Raw genomic sequence first — 20,139 nt, forward strand, 5'->3', positions numbered from 1 at the left:
TTTGTTTGTTTGTTTTTTATTTTGGTTTCTCCGAGACAGGGTTTCCCTGTGTAGCCTTGGCTGTCCTGGACTCACTTTGTAGACCAGGCTGTCCTCGAACTCACAAGAGATCCACCTGCCTCTGCCTCCCAAGTGCTGGGATTTAAGGCGTTTGCCACCAAACCCCCTCCCCTCCGCTGGTGTAATGTTTTTTAAGTAGGTTTGTAGATTTGAAAATCACAAAAGATGTGTATATGATAAGAGGCACATGGAAGACCCATGTTTTCCCCTGGGTGTGGCGGCGCACGCCTTTAATCTCAGCACTCGGGAGGCAGAGGCAGGCAGATTGCTGTGAGTGCGAGGCCAGCCTGGTCTACACAGTGAGTCCAGGACAGCCAAGGCTACACTGAGAAACCCTGTCTTGGAAAACCAAAAAGAAACAAACAAACAAACAAAAAAAGATCCCTGTTTACTTACATGGACCATGCAGTTTCATTACCATTGCCGGTAAAATGATGCAGAGGGAGACTCCAGAGTCAGGTGTTTGCTTACAAAGTAGAGAGAAAGGGACAGGTAGATGCTGGATTGAGTTGGAAAATTAAAGACTATACAGGAAAACTCAGGGCTGACACTGGCAATAAATACAATATTCCTCAACACTTTAGTGAAGAAATGTTGGAGGTGTTAAAAGTTTGTGGTTTGTTCTGTTTTTGAGAAAAAGTCTCACTATGTAGACAAGGCTAGCCTTGAACTCCTGATTCTCCTGCCTCTATGTACCATCTGTCTGCCTATCTCTCCACCCATCCATCATCCACTAAGCCATCCATCCATCCATCTACCCACCCATCCATCCATCCACCCATCCATCCATTTATCCACCTACCCATCCATCCATCCACCCATCCATCCACCCACCATCCATCCATCCATTCATCCACCCACCCATCCATCCATCCACCCACCCATCCATCCATCCACCCACCCATCCATCCATCCATCTACCCACCCACCCACCCATCCATCCATCCTTCCATCCATCCATCCATTTATCTATTTATTAAATGTATATGGGTGTTTTGTCTGCATCTATGTCTGCACACCACAAGAGGGCATCCAGTCCCATAGGGCTGTGGTTGTGAGCTGCTATGTGGGTGTTGGGAATTGTACCCAGGTCCTCTGGAAGAGAAGCCCAGCTGCCAAGCCATTTCTCCAGCTGCATCTCTCTGTCTCTTAAATGCAGGCATTACAGACATGCACCATCAAACCTAGTGCTTTACCTTTGAACTACACCCCAGCAATTGTGTCATTCTCACAATGACCATTACCCAGCGTCACCACAGCTGGCTAAGCTTTTGTTTGTTTGTTTGTTTGTTTGTGTTTTTTTTGGAGACAGTTTCTCTGTGTAGCTCTATCGGAAACTTGCTCTGTAGATCAGACTGGTCTCAAACTCAGAGATCCACCTGCCTCTGCCTCCCAAATGCTGGGATTAAAGGTGTGCAAAATCACCTCCTGGCTTGCTTTTGTTTTTTACAGTACCATAATTAATTCACTGAGTGACTACATCGTAATTTCTTTTCTTTTCTTTTTAAGATTTATTATTATGCAGAATTCCGCCAGCATGTACATCCACCTGCCACAAGATGGTACCAGATCTCATTACAAGTGGTAGCGAGCCAGCATGTTGCTTCTGGGAACTGAACTCAGGACCTTTAGAAGAGCAGCCAGTGCTCTTTTTTTTTTGTTTTGTTTTTTGTTTTTTTGTTTCTTTTGAGACAGGATTTCTCTGTGTAGCCTTGGCTGTCCTGGATTAGCTTTGTGGACCAGGCTGGCCTCGAACTCACAGCGATCTGCCTGCCTCTGTCTCCCGAGTGCCAGGATTAAAGGTGTGTGCCACCACGCCTGGCCGCAGCCAGTGTTCTTAACCTCTGAGCCACCTCTCTAGCCCTGCATCGTAATTTCTTTCACACTTCCCATTGGGCCAAGTTTATTTTAATACTTTGCTACTAAAAATCTCTGTGGCATTTCATATATGTGTTAGAATGTCTATAAGGTACATTGGAGATATGTGATTGTCACATGCTTTGGCCTCCTCCCAAAACAGCATATAATGACACTTCTGGTGTCATTTGTCGTTGCTTGAAAAAGTCTCAAAAAGGTTTTATTACTCCTATTCGTGTGTATAAGTATGTACGCATGTATGTGTGTAGGTGTTTGCATCTGTGTCAGAATATATATGTATATAGATAGAGGGGGGGTCAGAGAACAGGTTTTTTTGGGGGGGATGGGTTCATGTTTTGAGACAGGGTTTTTCTGTGTAGCCCTGGCTGTCCTGGAACTCACTCTGTAGACCAGGCTGACCTCAAACTCAGAGATCTGCCTGCCTCTGCCTCCTGAGTGCTGGGATTAAAGGCATGCAGCACCACTGCCCGGCCAGAGGACAACTTTAAGAGTTGGTTCTCTTTTTTTAACATGTGGGTCCTTAGGGACAGATTGAGGCCGCCAGGCTTGGGAGCAAACACCTTTACCGTCTAAGCCAGTTCATCATCCGCAAGACACAGTCTCATGTAGCCAAAACTGGCCTAAAAGTCACTAGTTGAAGATGACCTGACGTCTTGATCCTCTTGTCCTCAACATCTAAATATTGGGATTTGCCTGGCCACCATGCCTTTAATCTCAGCACTCAAGCAGCAGAGGCAGGTAGATCTCTGAGTTGGAGGCCAACATGGTCAGTCTACAAATCAAGTTCCAGGACAGCCAGGGCTATACAGAGAAACCTTGTCCCAAGAAATGTTTTTCTTTTATGATTATGAGTATTTTGCCCTTTTGTCTGTATGTATACCACATGCATGCATGCCTGGTGCCCTCAGAGGTCAGAAGAGGGTGTGGAATCCTTTGGAATTGAGTTACTGGTGCCCTTTTTTGGTCTCTGGGTACAGATTTCATGTAGACTGTCCCTAACACATAACTAAAAATAATTTGAAAATCTTAAAAATAAAACAAAAGAAAACAAACCCTAACAGGGCCGCAGAAATGGCTCAGCAGTTAAAAGCATGTATTGTTGCAGAGGACCCCAGTTCATTCCCAGCACCCAGATGGTGACTCACAACCATCCATAACTCTAGCTCCAGGGAATCTGAGTCCCTCCTCTGACCTCTCGGCCCCAGGTACTCATGTGATACACATGCATGCATTCAGGCAACACACTCAGACATATTACAAAAAATCAAAACAGAACAAAACTAATCATCACATAGCTCTAGATTTCTTAGCCATGTCACTGTGTCATTACTTTCTCTCTTTTTTTTTCCTTTTATTTATTTATTTTTGGTTTTTCAAGACAGGGTTTCTCTGTGTAGGTCCTGGACTCGCTTGGTAGACTAGGTTGGCTTCAGACTTACAGAGATCCACCTGCCTCTGCCTCCCGAGTGCTGGGCTTAAAGGTGTGTGCCACCGTGCCCGGCTTCTTTTTTCCTTTTTTAAAGATGTATTTATTTATTATATATACAATGTTCTGTCTGCATGTGTGCTTCCCACCAGAAGAGGGCACCAGCTCTCATTGTATAGATGTTGTCAGCCACCATGTGGTTGCTGAGAATTGAACTCAAGACCTTTGGAAGAGCACCCAGTGCTGTTAACCTCTGAGCCATCTCGCCAACCACTGATGTGTCGTTTCTGTCCTAGGATCTTATCTAGGACTGTATTTAGTGTTGTCCTTCAGTCTGAACAGATGCATGCCCCACCACTGTACTGCATTCCCCAATTCTGACCTTATTTTATTTATTTATGCCTTAAAACAAAACAAAAACTAACAGGGTCTCATGTACCCCAGGCTGAACTCAAACTTAGTATGTAGCTCAGAATGACCTTGAAATGATTCTTGTGCCTCTGTTTCCAGAGTGCTATAAGTATAGTCATGTGCCACCATACCAGGTTTTGAGTCAGGCTTACTATGTACCCCAAGATGACGTGATGCCAGCAGGACCCCGGTGTTTGAGGTTGCAGTCCTCCCAGTCCGGATGGCCTTTCTGAGCTCGGGCCTACATGGAGACTCCTTCTCCCCAGCAGGACCGCCCACTCTGCCTGACCTCATCTGAGAGCTTCTTTAGACACAGGTGCCTCTAACACACCCGATACGTGGCCTTTGACACAGCTCTCTGCTAGCTCTTCCTTCCCTGCGCCTATAGGATAATTAGGTACTGTGTGCCAGCATATGATAGTGTATTGCCAAATGCAAATCAAGCATCCTTGGGGTGCCTAGTTTCAACCACTTATGGACACCTATCCTGGGAGGCCCCTACCCACTCCCCAAGGACTAAACAGACTTTGTGTAGTCTTTGAATAAAGTTGAGGTATCTCCCTGAAAAGGTTCCCAGAGGCCCTTGTGTCCTGCTGAGGCCTTCTGAGCCCTGTGCCCCGCCTTAGCCTCTCAGAGTATATACGTATATGAGCCTAAAACAGAGGCTTGGCTTCCCATCGCTCATGGTGGAACGGCTGTTCTAGCTCTACTTTGAGACAGTCCTAGAGAGAAGCACTCCAGAGAACGCTTCAAGGTTGCAGGTTCCGGCTGCTACGGTTGCAGTCGCCTTTGCTGAAATGCTGGTTTGCTGTTTAACGGGACTGCTGGAATCCCAACAACGAAAAGTGGAATCACTTCAAAGAACTGAGTCTAAAAAGGTATAAGCATTAAAGAACCCCAAATAAATAGGTTTGGAAAAGTTCAGCGGCTACAGGAAATGGCTCAGTGATTAAGAGCAGTTGCTACTGCTCTTCTTGGACCTGAGTTTGGTTCCCAGCGTCTGCGTCAGGCACCTCACGAGCATCTGTAACTCCGGCTCCAGGGGAACCTGACACCTCTGGCCTGCACTCATGGCTGCACGCTCACATGCAGACACACGGTCCTCTACACAGTAACAATACATTTGCTCAGCCGGGCGTGGTGGCACACACCTTTAATCCCAGCACTCGGGAGGCAGAGGCAGGCGGATCGCTGTGAGTTTGAGGCCAGCCTGGTCTACAAAGTGAGTCCAGGACGGCCAAGGCTACACAGAGAGACCCTGTGTCAAAGAAAGAAAGAAAGAAAGAAGCAAAGAAACCAGCCGGATGTGGTGGTGCACGCCTTTAATCCCAGCACTCGGGAGGCAGAGGCAGGCGGATCGCTGTGAGTTCGAGGCCAGCCTGGTCTACAAAGTGAGTCCAGGATGGCCAAGGCTACACAGAGAAACCCTGTCTCGAAAAACCAAAACAAACAAACAAAATATATATATACACACACACACACACGTGTGTGTGTGTGTGTGTGTGTGTGTGTGTGTGTGTGTGTGTGCTGTCTTCACACATATCAGAAGGGTTCACATTCCATTATAGATGGTTGTGAGCCATCATATGGTTGCTGGGAATTGAACTCAGGACCTCGGGAGGAGCACTTAGTGCTCTTAACCTCTGAGCCATATCTCCAGCTCCTGTTGTTGCTGTATTTATGACACGTACTTTTCTGTGTAATTTTGTGTATATGTTTGTTTATTGTTTGATTAGAGTGTGTAGTGCTGTCTGCCTTTCAACTCATAAAGATTTCTTATCTATTTCCTACATGCTATGTCTGTCTGTGTATGTGAGTGCATGAGTGTGGGTGATTGGAGAGGCCTGAGGTGTCAGCTTCCCCTGGAGCTGAAGTTGTGAGTTGCCTGATGTGAAAGCAGTGGATTGAACTCACTGCTCCTAACCCCTGGGTCAATCTCTCCAGCCCCTGACTCACTGTTTAGATATATTGTGTACTCTGGCTCAACATCAATGCTCCCATCTTGTGCGCAAACATTGTACAGGTGTGAGATGAAGAGGCTATAGGAACCATGATACGTTTTTTAAATGTCTGAAATTTATTTAATAAATATGTAAAGGAGGAATAATAGCCAAATGGACTCTTGCAGCCATTCATACTTATATAGTCAAGGTTTTCCTTTTGACATAAAAATTTCCATTGCTAGTCCGGCCCATGGTGACGCACGCCTTTAAACCCGGCACTCAGGAGTCAGAGGCAGGAGAATCTCTGTGAGTTTGAGGCCAGCCTGGTCTATAGAGTGAGCTCCAGGGCAGCCAGCGCTAAAACAGAGAAACCTTGTCTTAAAAAAAAACAAAACAAACAAACAAAAAAACCCCAAACAAAACAAAACAACAGCAGCAAAAAAACATCCATTGCTGTCTACACTTAAATACATGTTTACTGTTTAATACCTGTATCTCCTATTATATTTCTTTTTAAGTTATTACCCAATATGTACATGTTATTGGGTAGGTTGTTATTTCAAAACTTGGGGGGGCATGGTTTCTAAACATAACCTTAATAGTTATGATAAAGTAATAGCTGGACAAGTAACATCTGGAAGGGGGCAGGTGGGACAGGACGGAACAGGGGCCTGCTGGACACTTCAGGCCTGTCATTGGAGCTACTCAAGAGGCTGAGGCAGAAGGATCACAAGTTCAAGAACTGACAAGGCTACACAGTAATTGAAGGCTAGTTTGGGCAACTTAGCCTCATTTTCAAATTAGGAAGTAAAAAGAAAACTAGAGGTCTGGAGAGATGGCTCTGAGGTTAAGAGCACTGGTTGCTGCTCCAGAGGTCCTGAGTTCAATTCCCACTACCCCAGGGTGCCCTCTTCTGGCCTGCAAGTGTATGTACAGGCAGAGTGCTGCATACATAATAAATAAATACATCTTTTTAAAAAAAAGGCTAGAGCTATAATGCTCACTAGTATGTGTAAAGCCCTTGGTTCACAATTCCAGCACACACACACAAACACACACACACACACTTGAGAAACAAGCCCCCCAAAACAACCAAATGGACAGATAAAAACAAACAGGTACAGGGGCTGAGAAGATGGCTCAGTGGCTAGAGTACTTGCCACATATGCCCATTATGGGAGTTTAGATTCATGGAACCCACATAAATGTGGGGTGGAATGGAAATTCCAGCACTGGGAAGGCAGAAATGTCCTCAAAGCAAACCAGCTATGTAGAATAGTTGTATGCAGGAACTCTGAGTTCAATGTCCATTTCCTGCCTTAATGAGTAAGGTGCAAAGTAATTGAGGAAGTCACCTGCTACCAACCTTGGGCCTCCAGTAGACACAGAAGCACTCATCACACATGTGAAAACATGCATGTACACCACACAAGTATACACATGAGGAAAAAAAATCAATTGCAAAGATATAAATAAGTGAGCCGGAAAGATGTCCCAGTGGTTAAGAGCACTGGCTGCTCTTCCAGAGGTCCTGAGTTTGATTCCTAGTACCCACATGGTAGCTCACAACCTTCTGTAACTTCAGTTCTAGGGGATCTGATGTCCCTTCTGGCCCAGCAAGTACCAGGCATGCCCAAAGTGCCAGACTTATTTGCAGACAAAATACCAATACATATTAAATTAAAATGTTAAAATAAACATATTATTTATGTGTATGTATGTGCCTGCATATGGCCTCAGAGGGCAACAGGCATTGGATCTCCCAGAACTAGAATTACAAGTGTTGTGAGCCACCAGATACAGGGGCTGGGACCCGAACCTGGCTTTCCTGCAAGAGCAGTAAGCATGCTTAACTTCCGTGCCTTTCTCCCGTCCTGCAAAAATTTTGAGCTTTTTTGTTGTTGTTGTTGTTGTTGTTGTTGTTGTTGTTTGAGTTTAGGTGTGAAAAAAGTATTTTTATTTTTAGCCTGTGGTTCATGCTGGCCCCAAAGTTATAATGTTGGGATGACTTTGAACTTCTGATCTTCCTGTCTCCACCTGCTGAGTGCTGGAATTGTAGGCTTGAACTGCTAGGGATGAAACCCAACCCGCCCTCCCCCTCCTCCTCCCCCTCCCCCACTCCAGACATGGTTTCTCTGTGTAGCCTGGCTGTCCAGGAACTCTCTCTGTAGACTAGGCTGCCTCCAATTCAGAGATCCGCCTGTCTCTGCCGTCCGCGGTGCTTTGGGTCTCTACCGCCCAGCGCAAATCAATTCTTGCACACTATGCAAACACTCTGCCAACTGAGTTTCTTTGCCAGCAAGTCTATGTAGATTTTGTAATTTTCCTGGCACCTGCAGGGACAGCGTAGGAAATGTGGGTTTCAGAAAGGGTTCACAAAGGGGCTTCGTGCATTGCAAAATTCGCTATTCTTGTGTGCAGGGATCTGGCATTGGGGCGCGGCTTCTGAAAGTCTTTCGAGCTAACTCAACCAACTAGAGATCACAGAGATCTCACTGTGGCTCTGCAAACCCGGAGCCCCTAGGCAGAGAAGAGGTGGGAGGCGGGATCGGGAAGCCCCGCCCCTGGGGGCTGGACCAAGGCAGCGTTCTAACCGGGTTTTGCAGAGCTGAGATCTGGAGTCTCCAGTTGGAAACGCACATGCAAAACTGTTCTGAAGCCACTGCATCAGCAGATCCCAGACCAGCCTTGGCGAGGGCTGTGATCTTCTGTACCGGTCACCTCCCACAGGACGCAGCGCTCGCACGTTGCTGCGGCTCCAGACCTCGCTGCTACCGGGAAGTTACAGGCACCGGTGAAGATCGGCGCGGCCCAAGAACCGCGGTGAGTTCCCCGCCCGCGCCAGTCTTGCTCTGTGTCCAGCTTTCTGATGCACCAAGTCCTCGCTTTCCCACAGCCATGGCCTCTCTGACTCTTTACTGGATAGGTGGGTTATCTCCTGGGACTCCAAGACTTCCTTTCTTTTCGTTGGTTCATATTTTAGCTAGCTTCACTTTTTTCGTTCTCCACGGCAAACAGCATGAATGAATGATGCAATCTGGCACCGGAGAGTCATCTGAAAAAGACAGGAAAATTCTCCAAACCGGGAGTTGAGGTGTCCTGACTTTGCCTTCATTTTCATTAGAAATAAATTTGAAATAAATAACCATATACAGATATAAAGGGATAGCTTTAATTTGGATGTTGAGTTTTTCTTTCTTTCTTTTTATTTTATTTTATTTTATTTTTTGTTTTTCGAGATAGGGTTTCTCTGTGTAGCCTTGACTTTCCTGGACTCGCTTTGTAGACCAGGCTGACCTCGCATTCACAGAGGTCCACTTACCTCTGCCTCCTGAGTGCTGGGATTAAAGGCGTGCACCACCACCGCCCTGTGGATGTTAAGTCTTTCATTCATTAAATTCGTTCGTTTTATTTTAAGTGTGTGTGTGTGTGTGTGTGTGTGTGTGTGTGTGTGTGTGTGTGTGTTTTACATAGCTTCCTTTTTGAAGGGTGTAGTCATATATTTGTTTGTTTTGTTTTTTGAGACAGGGTTTCTCTGTGTAGCCTTGGCTGTCCTGGACTCCCTTTGTGGATCAGGCTGGCCTCGAACTCACAGAGATCCACCTGCCTCTGCCTCTCGAGTGCTTGGACTAAAGGCATGCACCACCACTGTCCGGGGGGTTTTGTTTTGTTTTTTGTTTTTGTTTTTGTTTTTGTTTTGAGACAGAGTCTATAGGCCAGGTTGGCCTAACACTTGGAAACTAATTATGTGGTCCAGGCTGGTTTGAACTTGCAGTGGTCCTGCTGCTGTAGCTCCCTGAGTGCTAGGATTATGGCAACACCACCAGGCCTGGGTTTTTACTCCGGTGCTTAGCCATTCCTGCTTATCTTACTGTTCTACTGAGATTTTGCACCTTCATCTACTAATACTCTCATTATAATCTACATATATTTGGGGTGTGTGTGCCCTCATGCACATGAATGCATGTGCTGGGACACACATGCCTGAGTGTCTGTATGTGAGTGTGGGGGTGTGCAAGTGCCATGGTGCTCCTGTGGAGGTCAAAAGACAAGTTTTTGGGATCGGCTCTCTTTTTCAAGGCTATTCTGGAATTTGAACTCAGGTCATCAGGTTTACACACTGAGGGCTTTTTTTTTTTTTTTTTTTAACCCACCTGAGCCATTTGATCATCCCCTGGCTTTTAAAAAACACTTAGCAATTAAATGCAGGATGGACTTTTACTGTGTGAGCCATTTCTCAGCCCTCATCTTATTTTGTTATATTCTTTTGTGATAAGCTCTTGTTGCATAGTAGATCCTGGCTTTAAACTTAACACTCTGTGCCTTAAGCTCCTGAGCACTGAGATTCTGGGCATGTACTAGTCTGCCCAGCTACTTTCAGTTTTATCTATGTATCTATCTACCTATCTATCTATCTATCTATCTATCTATCTATCTAGTGTTTTGAGACAGGGTTTCTCTGTGTAGCTCTGGCTTTCTTGGAACTCACTCTGTAGACCAGGCTGGCCTCGAACTCAGAGATCTGTCTACTTCTGCCTCTTCAACAACTCCCAGGGGAAGCAGTTTTAGGAAACTTTGGGTTTGAACCACCGTTTGAAAATCCTTACTGGGAGGTCAACCAGCCCCCTACTTTTCTGTTTGACAGTGTCGCATATAATCCAGGCTTGCCTTGAACCACAAACTCCCTAAACAGCCCAAAATGACCATCAATTTCTGCCCCTCTGAGCTGATTCTGCCTGAGTGCTGGGATTACAGGTGTAGGCCATCAACCCTGGCCTCTGCACAGCAGAGGGGGGAACCCTGAGCTTGCTGCACACCAGGCAAGCACTCTACTAACTGAGCCGCAGTCCTCAGTCCTCTACCTCCTTCTTACCAGGAGTCTGTTTATGGCTGCTCATCTGTTTGTTTGTTTTTTGTTTTTTAGTCTCTTGCAAAGCCCACAGATCTTCCTTGAAAAATCTCTAACCTAAGGTTCATGGTGCATTTTTAACCAACAAAAGAAGGGGACGAGAAAGACACTGTCACCAGGCACCCAGCACTGGAGAAGCGTGAGTACCTGGCGTCTCTAGGCGTTTGGTCCTGGTGGGTGGGCTTGTCTTTGAGCTAGCCTTGCCTGAGGGAAAAGCAGCTTAGCGGGTAGAGCGAGTGCTTAGCGCTCTGGCTTCCACTGTATAAAGTAGGTGCTGTGTTCACACCTGACCGCAGTCTGGAGGTAGAGATAGGAGGATCAGGAGTTCAAGGGTACCCTTGGGCAAATAGCAGGTTTCAGGCCAGGCTGGGGAGGATACACGTTCTAAAAGAGAAGGAGGAGGAAGAGAAGGAGGGAAAAGCATTGTCTGCCATAACGTATGATATATGTATGCGACTTACAGTTACAAGAAGTTTATCTGTTTTTTTCTTTTTTTAAATTAAATAAAATTTTTGTTATATGTGTATGGGTGTTTTGCCCACATGCATATCTGTGTACCACTTGCATGGATGGTACCTGAGGAGCCAGAGTAGGGTATCAGATCCCCTGGAACTGGAGGTGTAGTTGGATGTGAGCCACTTATGGGTTCTGGGTTCAAAACTAAATCCTCTGGAACAACAGCCAGTGCTCTTAACTGGCGAGCCATTTCTCTAGTCCCCTAAAAACTGCTGTGTGTGTGTGTGTGTGTGTGTGTGTGTGTGTAGGTCTCACTTTGTCTTGCAGGTTGGTCTGAAATTCACAGTAACTCTCCTGCCACAGCCTCCTGAGTTAGGACATTTCAGATATGTATTATCCTGCCTGGCTTGAAAAGCTAGCATTTCTTTCTCAAAAAAGTTTACTCATTTTGCCTGCATGGTGGCACACACCTTTAATCTCAGCACTTGGGGGCCAGAGGCAAGAGGAGCTCTGTGAGTTCGAGGCCAGCCTGGTCTACACAGTGACTTACAGGGCCACCAGGGCTATGTAGAGAGACCATATCTCAAAGAAAGAACAATATTTCATAAGTATGAGTGCTTTGCCTGCCTGTATGTATGCTCACAAGTTGCATTCAGCGCTCACTGAAGGTGGAAGAGGGCACTGGACCCTGTGGAACTAAGAGTTATGGGTACTTATGAATCACCATGTGGATTCTAGGAAGTAAAGCCTGGTCCTCAGCAAGAACGTGTGCTCATAGCTGCTGAGCCATTTCTCTAGCTCCCTGTTTGTTTTTTAAATTTACATTTTTACATTTTTTAAAGTGTGTGTGTGCGCGCGCTTGCTTTTATCTGTTTTCAGTGCAGACAAAATCCATCTTTGAACAGGTCAGTGTAACAAATAGTCAAAGAGCTAAGGTAATTTTAGGTGCTTTTTGCAAGATAGTAGGTGGAAAAACAGCCATCTGTTTGAGCAAGGAGATATTTTTCACTCTTGTCCCAATTCAAGCCTCTTGAAATAAGGCCGTGAAGGAAAACCTGAATTTTCACTTTGGCGCTCTGGTTAAGAAGTGCCTTTTCAGCCGGGCGTGGTGGCGCATGCCTTTAATCCCAGCACTAAGGAGGCAGAGGCAGGCGGATCTCTGTGAGTTCAAGGCCAGCCTGGTCTACAAAGTGAGTCCAGGATGGCCAAGGCTACACAGAGAGACCCTGTCTCAAAAAACAAAAAAAAAAAAAAAGAAGTGCCTTTTCATTTTTAGCACAATTTTTAAAAAATAAAGTCAGGTGGCTCCACAGCCAAGCTGAAGCCCCAGTCTGCTTTGGCCTTTGTTTGCACACAGACCTTTCTACCAGCGCTCCCTCCACACCCCCAGCCTTGGGCTTCCCTTCCCCCGGAAGCCAGATGTGAAGGTTTCAGAGTCCAGTTTCCAGCAGTGACTTCTCTCCCTCTCTCTCTGTGAAAGTCAATGCACACAATTTGCTTAGAAGCGACCGAACTTAGCAGACCACTTTCCCTATAGTCAAGGGTTTTATTTTTTTAAAGATTTATTTATTTTTGTTTTATGTATGTGTTCGTGTACTTTGCCTGCATGCACACATATGTGCACCATGTGCATTACCTGGTGCGATGGATCCCCGGAAGTGGAGTTACAGACAGTTGTGAGCTGCCATGTGGGTGCTGGGAATGGAAACCGGGTCCTCTAGAAGAGCAGCCAGTGCTCTTAACCACTGAATCATCTCTCCAGCCCCCTATACCCCCCCCCTTTTTTTTTTTTACTAGTCTCACTATGTAGCATCAGCCTAGCTTTGAGCTCACAAGCCTTCTGCCTCAGCCTCTTTAGTGCCAGGAACACAGGTGTGTATCACCATCCATACCCACTTGTTTGTTTGTTTATTCATTTATTTATAGATAGGATCTCTAGCCCAGGCTTACCTAGACCTTACACAGGTGTGCATCACCATCCATACCCACTTATTTATTAATTCTTTATTTAGAGATAGGATCTCTAGCCCAGACTTACCTCGACCTTATTAACTCAAACCGACTATATACCCAAGGATGACCTTTAACTCCTGATCCTTCCCCCCTCCCCTCCCTGGTACTGAGGTTGCAAGCACAACCATGCATCACCAATGCCCAGCATCCCTGTAATACCCGGATCTTAAGGACACTGTTACTCTCAGGTTCCATGCCAGGTGCTTGGCCTGGCTCTGTGTTCTTACTGGTTTTGAGGCTCCGGGTGCCTGTCAGCTTATTCTCAGTTACTGTCTCATTTCAGCTCTTACACAATGTATCTTCCTGGCTGCTTTCCCTTAACCTCTGCCTCATTGCCTTTCTCAGTTAAATCACATGGTATATTTAAGAAAAAAGCTTTCTTTCTTTCTTTTTATTTTCTTTCTGTCTTCCTTTCTCTCAATGTGTTATTGAGTGTGAGTATGGAGGTCGGAGGACAATTTTTCACGATTCCTCTCTTCACTTCCACCATGTGGCTTCCAGGCAGACTTCTTTACCTATTGGGCCGTCTCCCCACTACCATTTTTGTTTGAGGCAGGGTAGCCCAGGCTGGCCTTAAACTTGCTATGTAGCAAAAGATGATCTCTCTCTCTCTCTCTCTCTCTCTCTCTCTCTCTCTCTCTCTCTCTCTCTCTCTCTCTCTGTGTTGTGTGTGTGTGTTGAAACAGGGTTTCACTGTATAGCCCTGGCTGTCCTAGAACTCACTTTGTTAGCCAGGCTGGCCTTGAATTCAAGAGATTCCCCCTGACTGTGCCTCCTGAGTGCTGGGGTTAAAAGTGTACACAACCACTGCCCAGCAAATCGCTTTATTTATTTGTTTGTTTGTTTGTTTATTTATTTATTTATTTAATATGAGTGCTGTATCTGCATGTACACCTGCAGGCCAGAAGAGGGTGTCAGATCGCATTATAGGTGGTTGTGAGCCACCATGTGGTTGCTGGGAATTAAACTCAGGACCTCTGGAAGAGCAAGTGGCCCTCTTAACCACTGAGCCATCTCTCCAGCCCTAGCAACTCTCTTTTTAAAGTGTGTGTGTGTGTGTGTGGCATGCGTGCGCATGCCAGAAGAGGGTGATGGGTCCTCTGGAGCTGGAGTTATAGGTAGTTGTGAGCTGCCTGATGTGTGTGCAGGGAACTGAACTTGGGTCTTTTGGTGGAACCACAATCACTCTTAACCATGGAGCCATCTCTTCAGTCCCAGTCTTAAACTCGTGATCTTCCTGCCTCCACCTCCTGAGAGCTCCTGACTTGGTTGGTGCTAGGGGTGAAACTCAGGCAAACACTACCAAGCCACACGCCCAGCCCCTGTAAGCACAGCTCTCTTTCTCTCTTATAGGAAGAAACCTCTTCCCAGGATGGTCTCTCACTCAGAGCTGAGGAAGCTCTTCTGCTCAGCGGACGCGGTGTGTTTTGATGTCGACAGCACAGTCATCAGAGAAGAAGGAATTGACGAGCTGGCCAAGTTCTGTGGAGTGGAGGCGGCTGTGTCTGAAATGTACGGACTGGCTTTAGTCTCTTTATGGGGTGGTAAAGAATTCACTCTGTCTGCTTGATGAAAGGCTAGGTTAGGGCCTCAGTTCCTCGCTTTCATTTCAGGCTTAGCAAAAAGACAAAGCACCAGCTGCAGTGCTGTCTTCACTTATCTATCTGCAAACATATCCAGCCAGGACAAAGGCGGCAAAACACGGTCATCTCTGCAGAGGAGACACATTCTTAGGCAGGTTGGGAAAATGATTAATCCAACAAGCTAGCCCCAGGCTCTAAACAGCCAGTGCCTCCTCGGATGGTTGAAAGTGCAGCACTGCTGCCTCACTGGAAAGAGATCTCAGGCCACAACCTAATGTCCCTTCCCTCTGCCTTCCTGACTTTGCAGTGGTAACACCTTCCTGAGCTACGGCTGTCACTCACCTGGTTTCGTACAGGGGCTTTCAGCCTTTGGTTTCTTTCTGGATTATAAAAGCTCATGTTTTGCAAGCCGGGTGCCTGTGTGTGGGATGTCTGGGTTTTGGCCCTTTCATGGAGGTACAGTGCATGGCGTCAGAGTATCCATGTGATTTCTCAACATAGCACCCAGCATGTCTGTTATAGAGTTGGGCCCATGGCACTACCTTCCTGATGGTTATCATGTCATCCTGGCATAGGAAGGCATGTTGACCTCAGGGACAGCTACGATGGCTGGCCTGATCTTTGAGTCTTCCTCCTAGGACACGCAGAGCCATGGGAGGGGCATTACCTTTCAAAGATGCGCTCACCGAGCGCCTGGCGCTGATCCAGCCCTCTAGGGAGCAGGTACAAAGGCTTCTAGCTCAGCACCCGCCACACCTGACCCCCGGCATAAGGTAAGCACAGCCTCAGCCCTCGGTACATTGTCTTCTTATCAGCTCTGGGCTTGGGACGCTCTTTCCTCAGGAGAGTATGTTATTGTTGGGCTCCCTTGTGGGTGGCTCTCTCTGTACTACACCGCTCTTATCTTACACTCTGGTCTTGTTCCTGTTTGTCCTCCCAACTCACTGGGCTTCTCTAGGGTCTCATAATTTACCTGAGTGTTGGCAATGGTTACCCAAGGCTGAAAAGCCCCGCCCACTAACTTCCTTCTTTCTTTCTTTCTCTCTCTCTCTCTCTTTTTTTTTTTAGACAGGGTTTCTCTGTGTAGCCTTGGCTGTCCTGGACTCACTTTGTAGACCAGGCTGGCCTTGAACTCAGATTCACCTGCCTTTGCCTCCCGAGTGATGAAACTAAAGGTCTGTGCCATCACCACCCAGCTTAATTTCTAAGTAAGTCTGAAAAAAGCACATGAAAGCTGGGATTGGTGGTACACATTATAATTCTAGTGCTCAGGAAGCTGAGACAGGAGGATGTTGAGTTTAGGGTCAACCTGGGCTACATAATGAGCCCTTTTCTCAGAATGAACACACACACACACACACACACACACAGAGAGAGAGAGAGAGAGAGAGAGAGAGAGAGAGAGAGAGAGAGAGAAACTCGGTGTCTCTGTGATGTATCCTTGTTGTAATCCTAGCACATGGGAGGTGACGACAGATGATCAGAATTTCAAAATAATCCACAGACGCATGAGATCCTCTCGAGAAGCAGCCAGCAAAACAGACTAACAAACAAGCCAAGGCCAGGTGTGGTGGCTACATCTGAACTACCAGTGCAGGGCAGCTGAGGGAGGGCCACTGTTTGGAGTTCAAGGCCAGCCTGGGTACATAGCGAGAGTTTGTCTTAAAAACAACAACAACCAACCAAACCAGAGGATGACAAAAAGGGCAAAACAACAACAGCAACCTCACCACAAGGCACACAGAAGTGGCTACGTGAACAGATATGTAATTGGTAGTGAAAGCTAAGCAGAGAGAGGGGCATGGCTTCAGAGTGGCTGCTCTGATGGCTAGAAGTTCAATGAAGGGAGTTTATTTAAACACAGCCCAAACAAATAGCACCAATAATAACAACTCCCCCCAAACAAACAAACAAACAGGAAAAACATACAAAATGTTAATACCATAGCAGACACTGTCCTCATAGATAGATCCACCAGCATTGGATCAAAAAAAAAAAAAAAAAGGTTTTTTTTCTTATTTCTTTAAAAAAATATTTACTTATTATTGTGTGTAGAGTGTTCTTTCTGCATGTACACCTGCAGGCCAGAAGAGGGCATCAGATCACATTACAGATGGTTGTAAACCACCCTGTGGCTACTGGGAATTGAACTCAGGACCTTTGGAAGAACAGGCAGCGCTCTTAACCACTGAGCCATCTCTCCAGCCCAAAACGTATTTTTTTCATGTTCCTTTTTTCTATTACTTTATGTTTGATATCTCATGTTTATTTTTATAGGGAGCTGGTAAGCCGCCTACAGGAGCGAAATGTCCAGGTGTTCCTCATATCTGGTGGCTTTAGGAGTATTGTGGAGCATGTTGCTGCAAAGCTTAACATCCCAACAACCAATGTATTTGCTAATAGGTTGAAATTCTATTTTAACGGTAAGATTTCAATGGTAGTATATTCCCTTGCTCTCCTGGTTTTTTATTTTTGTTGTTGTTGTTGTTGTTTTGTTTTGTTTTGTTTTTGATTTTTCGAGACAGGGTTTCTCTGTGTAATCTTGACTGTCCTGGACTCACTTTGTAGACCAGGCTGGCCTCAAACTCATAGCGATCCACCTGCCTCTGCCTCCCGAGTGCTGGGATTAAAGGTGTGTGCCACCACTGTTCTATTATTCAGTAGTCTAGATAGTGTCTCTTGGGATGTGACTTAAAGAGTGGTGGCCCTCGAGTTAAGAGTCACATGACGCCGGTCACGGTGGCGGAAGTATGTCATCCCAGCACTCAGGGCGGCAGAGGCAGATGGATCTCTGTGAGGGCCAGTGCAGGCCTCTGGACTGGCTCTTAACACTTAGGAGTATGAGGGAGGACTGCTTCAAGCAGGTTCTACACCAGCCTGAGTTACAAAGTGAAATTCAGTTGCAAATGCACCAAGCCAGTCCCAAACCCCACTAACAAGTGTGCTCATTTTCCTAAGAATAGAAATAAACTTGGAGCTGGTGATAGGATTCAGTTGGTAGGGCACTTACCTAAACACGCAGGAAGCTCTGGGTCCCTCCCCAGCACTGCATAAGCCAGGTGTGAGGGGCATGCACACCTGTGCAATCGCATGCTCCAGATGTGGAAGTGGAAGCATCAGACATTTGGGGCCATCCTAGGACATAGTAAGTTCAAGGATAAGCCTGGTCCACATGAGACCCATCTCAAAAAAAAAAAGTAAGAGTAGGTTGGTGTTTCCTCTGGGTATATAATGTTAGTATATAGTGTATTACTGTTTATGGTGCTCTGCTAACTCAGCAAGGGATAGAATCAGTCCACCAGGATGTAGCTAACTGAATTCAAGGTGACCGCACCCAGAGATGGTTTAGACTTAATACTGATATTTAAGTTTGGTTATTGTCAGTATAAACCAGATGGCCTGAGTAAAATGCCTCTGTGAATCTAATATTTTCTCACTGTCCCCTTCAGGTGAGTATGCAGGTTTTGATGAGATGCAGCCAACAGCTGAGTCTGGTGGGAAAGGAAAGGTTATTCGATTTTTAAAGGAGAAATTTCACTTTAAGAAAATAATCATGATCGGAGACGGAGCTACGGACATGGAAGCCTGCCCTCCCGCTGTACGTACTCAGGGGTGCTGGTCTTTTTTCCAGGTGGTAATTTTGTTTTCCAAGTCTGGTGGAAAACCATGTGACATTGACAACAGAAGCTAAGTAAGAGCAGCTAAACATCGTAAGAACAAAGAGCACCGCAAAGACATTCAGTCTAGGAGTGCTCCCGAGTAACTGTCTTACTCACTGCTCTGCTGCTGTGAAGAGACACCATGACCCAGGCAACTTAGGGAAGAAAGCATTTAACTGGAAGCTGCCTTACAGTTCAGAGGATTAGTCTATTACCATCATGGCAGAGAGCATGGTGGCATGCAGGCAGGCGTGGCGCTAGAGCATTAGCCAAGAGCTTATATTTTATCAGCATGTTGGAGGCAGAGTGAGACTTGGGCATGTGTGTGTGTGTGTGTGTGTGTGTGTGTGTGTAGAAGGACTCTCTTGTGTCTGTATATGGAGGCATCACCTGTTAAAAAGAAGCCAATGGCTATAGCTGAGGCAGGAAATAGAAGGTGGGACATCTGGCAGGCAGAGAGGATTCTGGGATAGAGCTATGCACTAGAGAGTCACCTGGCAAGATGTGAGGAGGACAAACATGTGTTACCTGAGCACAGGTAACCAGCCATGTGGCAAAATGTAAATTAGTATAAATGAGCTAGTCAGAGAAGATCCTACTTATATGGCCTAGGTATTTGTATATTTTGGTCTTATAAGTCTTTATTCTGGGAGCTTGGGGCTGGGAGGAAAAACCACCACAACATGTGTGTGTGTGTGTGTGTGTGTACATACATACATACACACACATATTTACATATATACACATGTGTACATACATATGTGTTTTTAAAGTATATGGGTAAATTTCCACTTAAATATATTAATATATTTTATATTTATTTTTATATATGTTTCTGGGTGTGCCATTTTTTAAAAAGATTGATTGCTTTATTATGTATACAATGTTTTGACTGCATTATGCTTGCAAGCCAGAAGAGGGCACTAGATTTCATTATAGGTGGTTGTGAACCACCATGTGGTTGCTGGGAAGTGAACTCAGGACCATTGGAAGAGCAGACAGTGCTCTTAGCCTCGGAGCCATCTCTCCTGCCCTGGGTGTGCCATTTTAAAGGATGTTAATTCTCCCCCCCCCCCCTTTCCTTCTTAGGACGCTTTCATTGGATTTGGAGGAAATGTGATCAGGCAACAAGTAAAGGACAATGCCAAGTGGTACATCACTGACTTTGTTGAGCTGATGGGAGATTTGGAAGAATAATCTTGACTACTGTTCACCCAGAACAACCTTCTCAAAGCGGCACAGTTAGGCTCCTGGTAGAGGCTAGGAGCTAGCTAGTTTTTCCTACTGTAGTTCCAATATTAATATGACTACTAATTACCTGAAAAGTTTTATATTCTGAATTCTTTGTGTATATTCCTACGCATATTTTACCTGGAGCTTTCTGAGATGCATATAAATTAAATGCTTTAACTCTTGCAACATGGTTTCAGTAGCTTTAAGTAAACATTGGGTTTCTCTTTGGTATATAAAGAACGTTTGTGCTGCTGCTGCTGGTGGTGGTGGTACACACCTTTGTCGACCAGGCTTGCCTTGAACTCACAGAAACCCACCTGCCTCTACCTCCTGAGTTCTGGGATTAAAGGTGCTTGCTGCTCTTATAGAAGATCCAAGTTTAGTTCTCAGCACACACAATTGGTGGTTTATAACTGTCTGTAATTCCAGCTCCAGAGGCATTTGATATCTCTAGTCTCCTCAGACACATGCACTTATGTGCACATACCCACATGCAGAAACACACACATGCAATTGAAAATAATAAAAACAAACATAAAAACATAACAATAGAGCCAGGCGTGGTGGC

General features: G+C 45.7%; 1 protein-coding gene across 1 annotated transcript; it reads left to right on the top strand.

Annotated features, from left to right (window-relative positions):
- The first annotated feature begins 8,269 nt into the window (after positions 1-8,269).
- Positions 8,270-19,559, top strand: Psph (phosphoserine phosphatase). The gene is made up of 7 exons (XM_051161393.1): positions 8,270-8,541; positions 10,643-10,766; positions 14,450-14,608; positions 15,318-15,452; positions 16,957-17,102; positions 18,129-18,277; positions 19,428-19,559. The coding sequence occupies exons 3-7, from the start codon at positions 14,469-14,471 to the stop codon at positions 19,533-19,535; spliced, it is 678 nt and encodes a 225-aa protein (XP_051017350.1). The 5' UTR covers positions 8,270-8,541; positions 10,643-10,766; positions 14,450-14,468; the 3' UTR covers positions 19,536-19,559.
- The last annotated feature ends 580 nt before the right edge of the window (positions 19,560-20,139 follow it).

This window comes from Acomys russatus, chromosome 19 (genome assembly GCF_903995435.1).
Source record: "Acomys russatus chromosome 19, mAcoRus1.1, whole genome shotgun sequence".
Taxonomy (NCBI): Eukaryota; Metazoa; Chordata; class Mammalia; order Rodentia; family Muridae; genus Acomys; species Acomys russatus.

Excerpts from the sequence above, each read along its gene's own strand:
- Psph (XM_051161393.1), top strand. The coding sequence starts at position 14,469 with ATGGTCTCTCACTCAGAGCTGAGGAAGCTCTTCTGCTCAGCGGACGCG. Across the intron at positions 14,609-15,317 it reads GAGGCGGCTGTGTCTGAAAT|GACACGCAGAGCCATGGGAG; the intron begins GTACGGACTGGC and ends TCTTCCTCCTAG. Across the intron at positions 18,278-19,427 it reads TGGAAGCCTGCCCTCCCGCT|GACGCTTTCATTGGATTTGG; the intron begins GTACGTACTCAG and ends TTTCCTTCTTAG.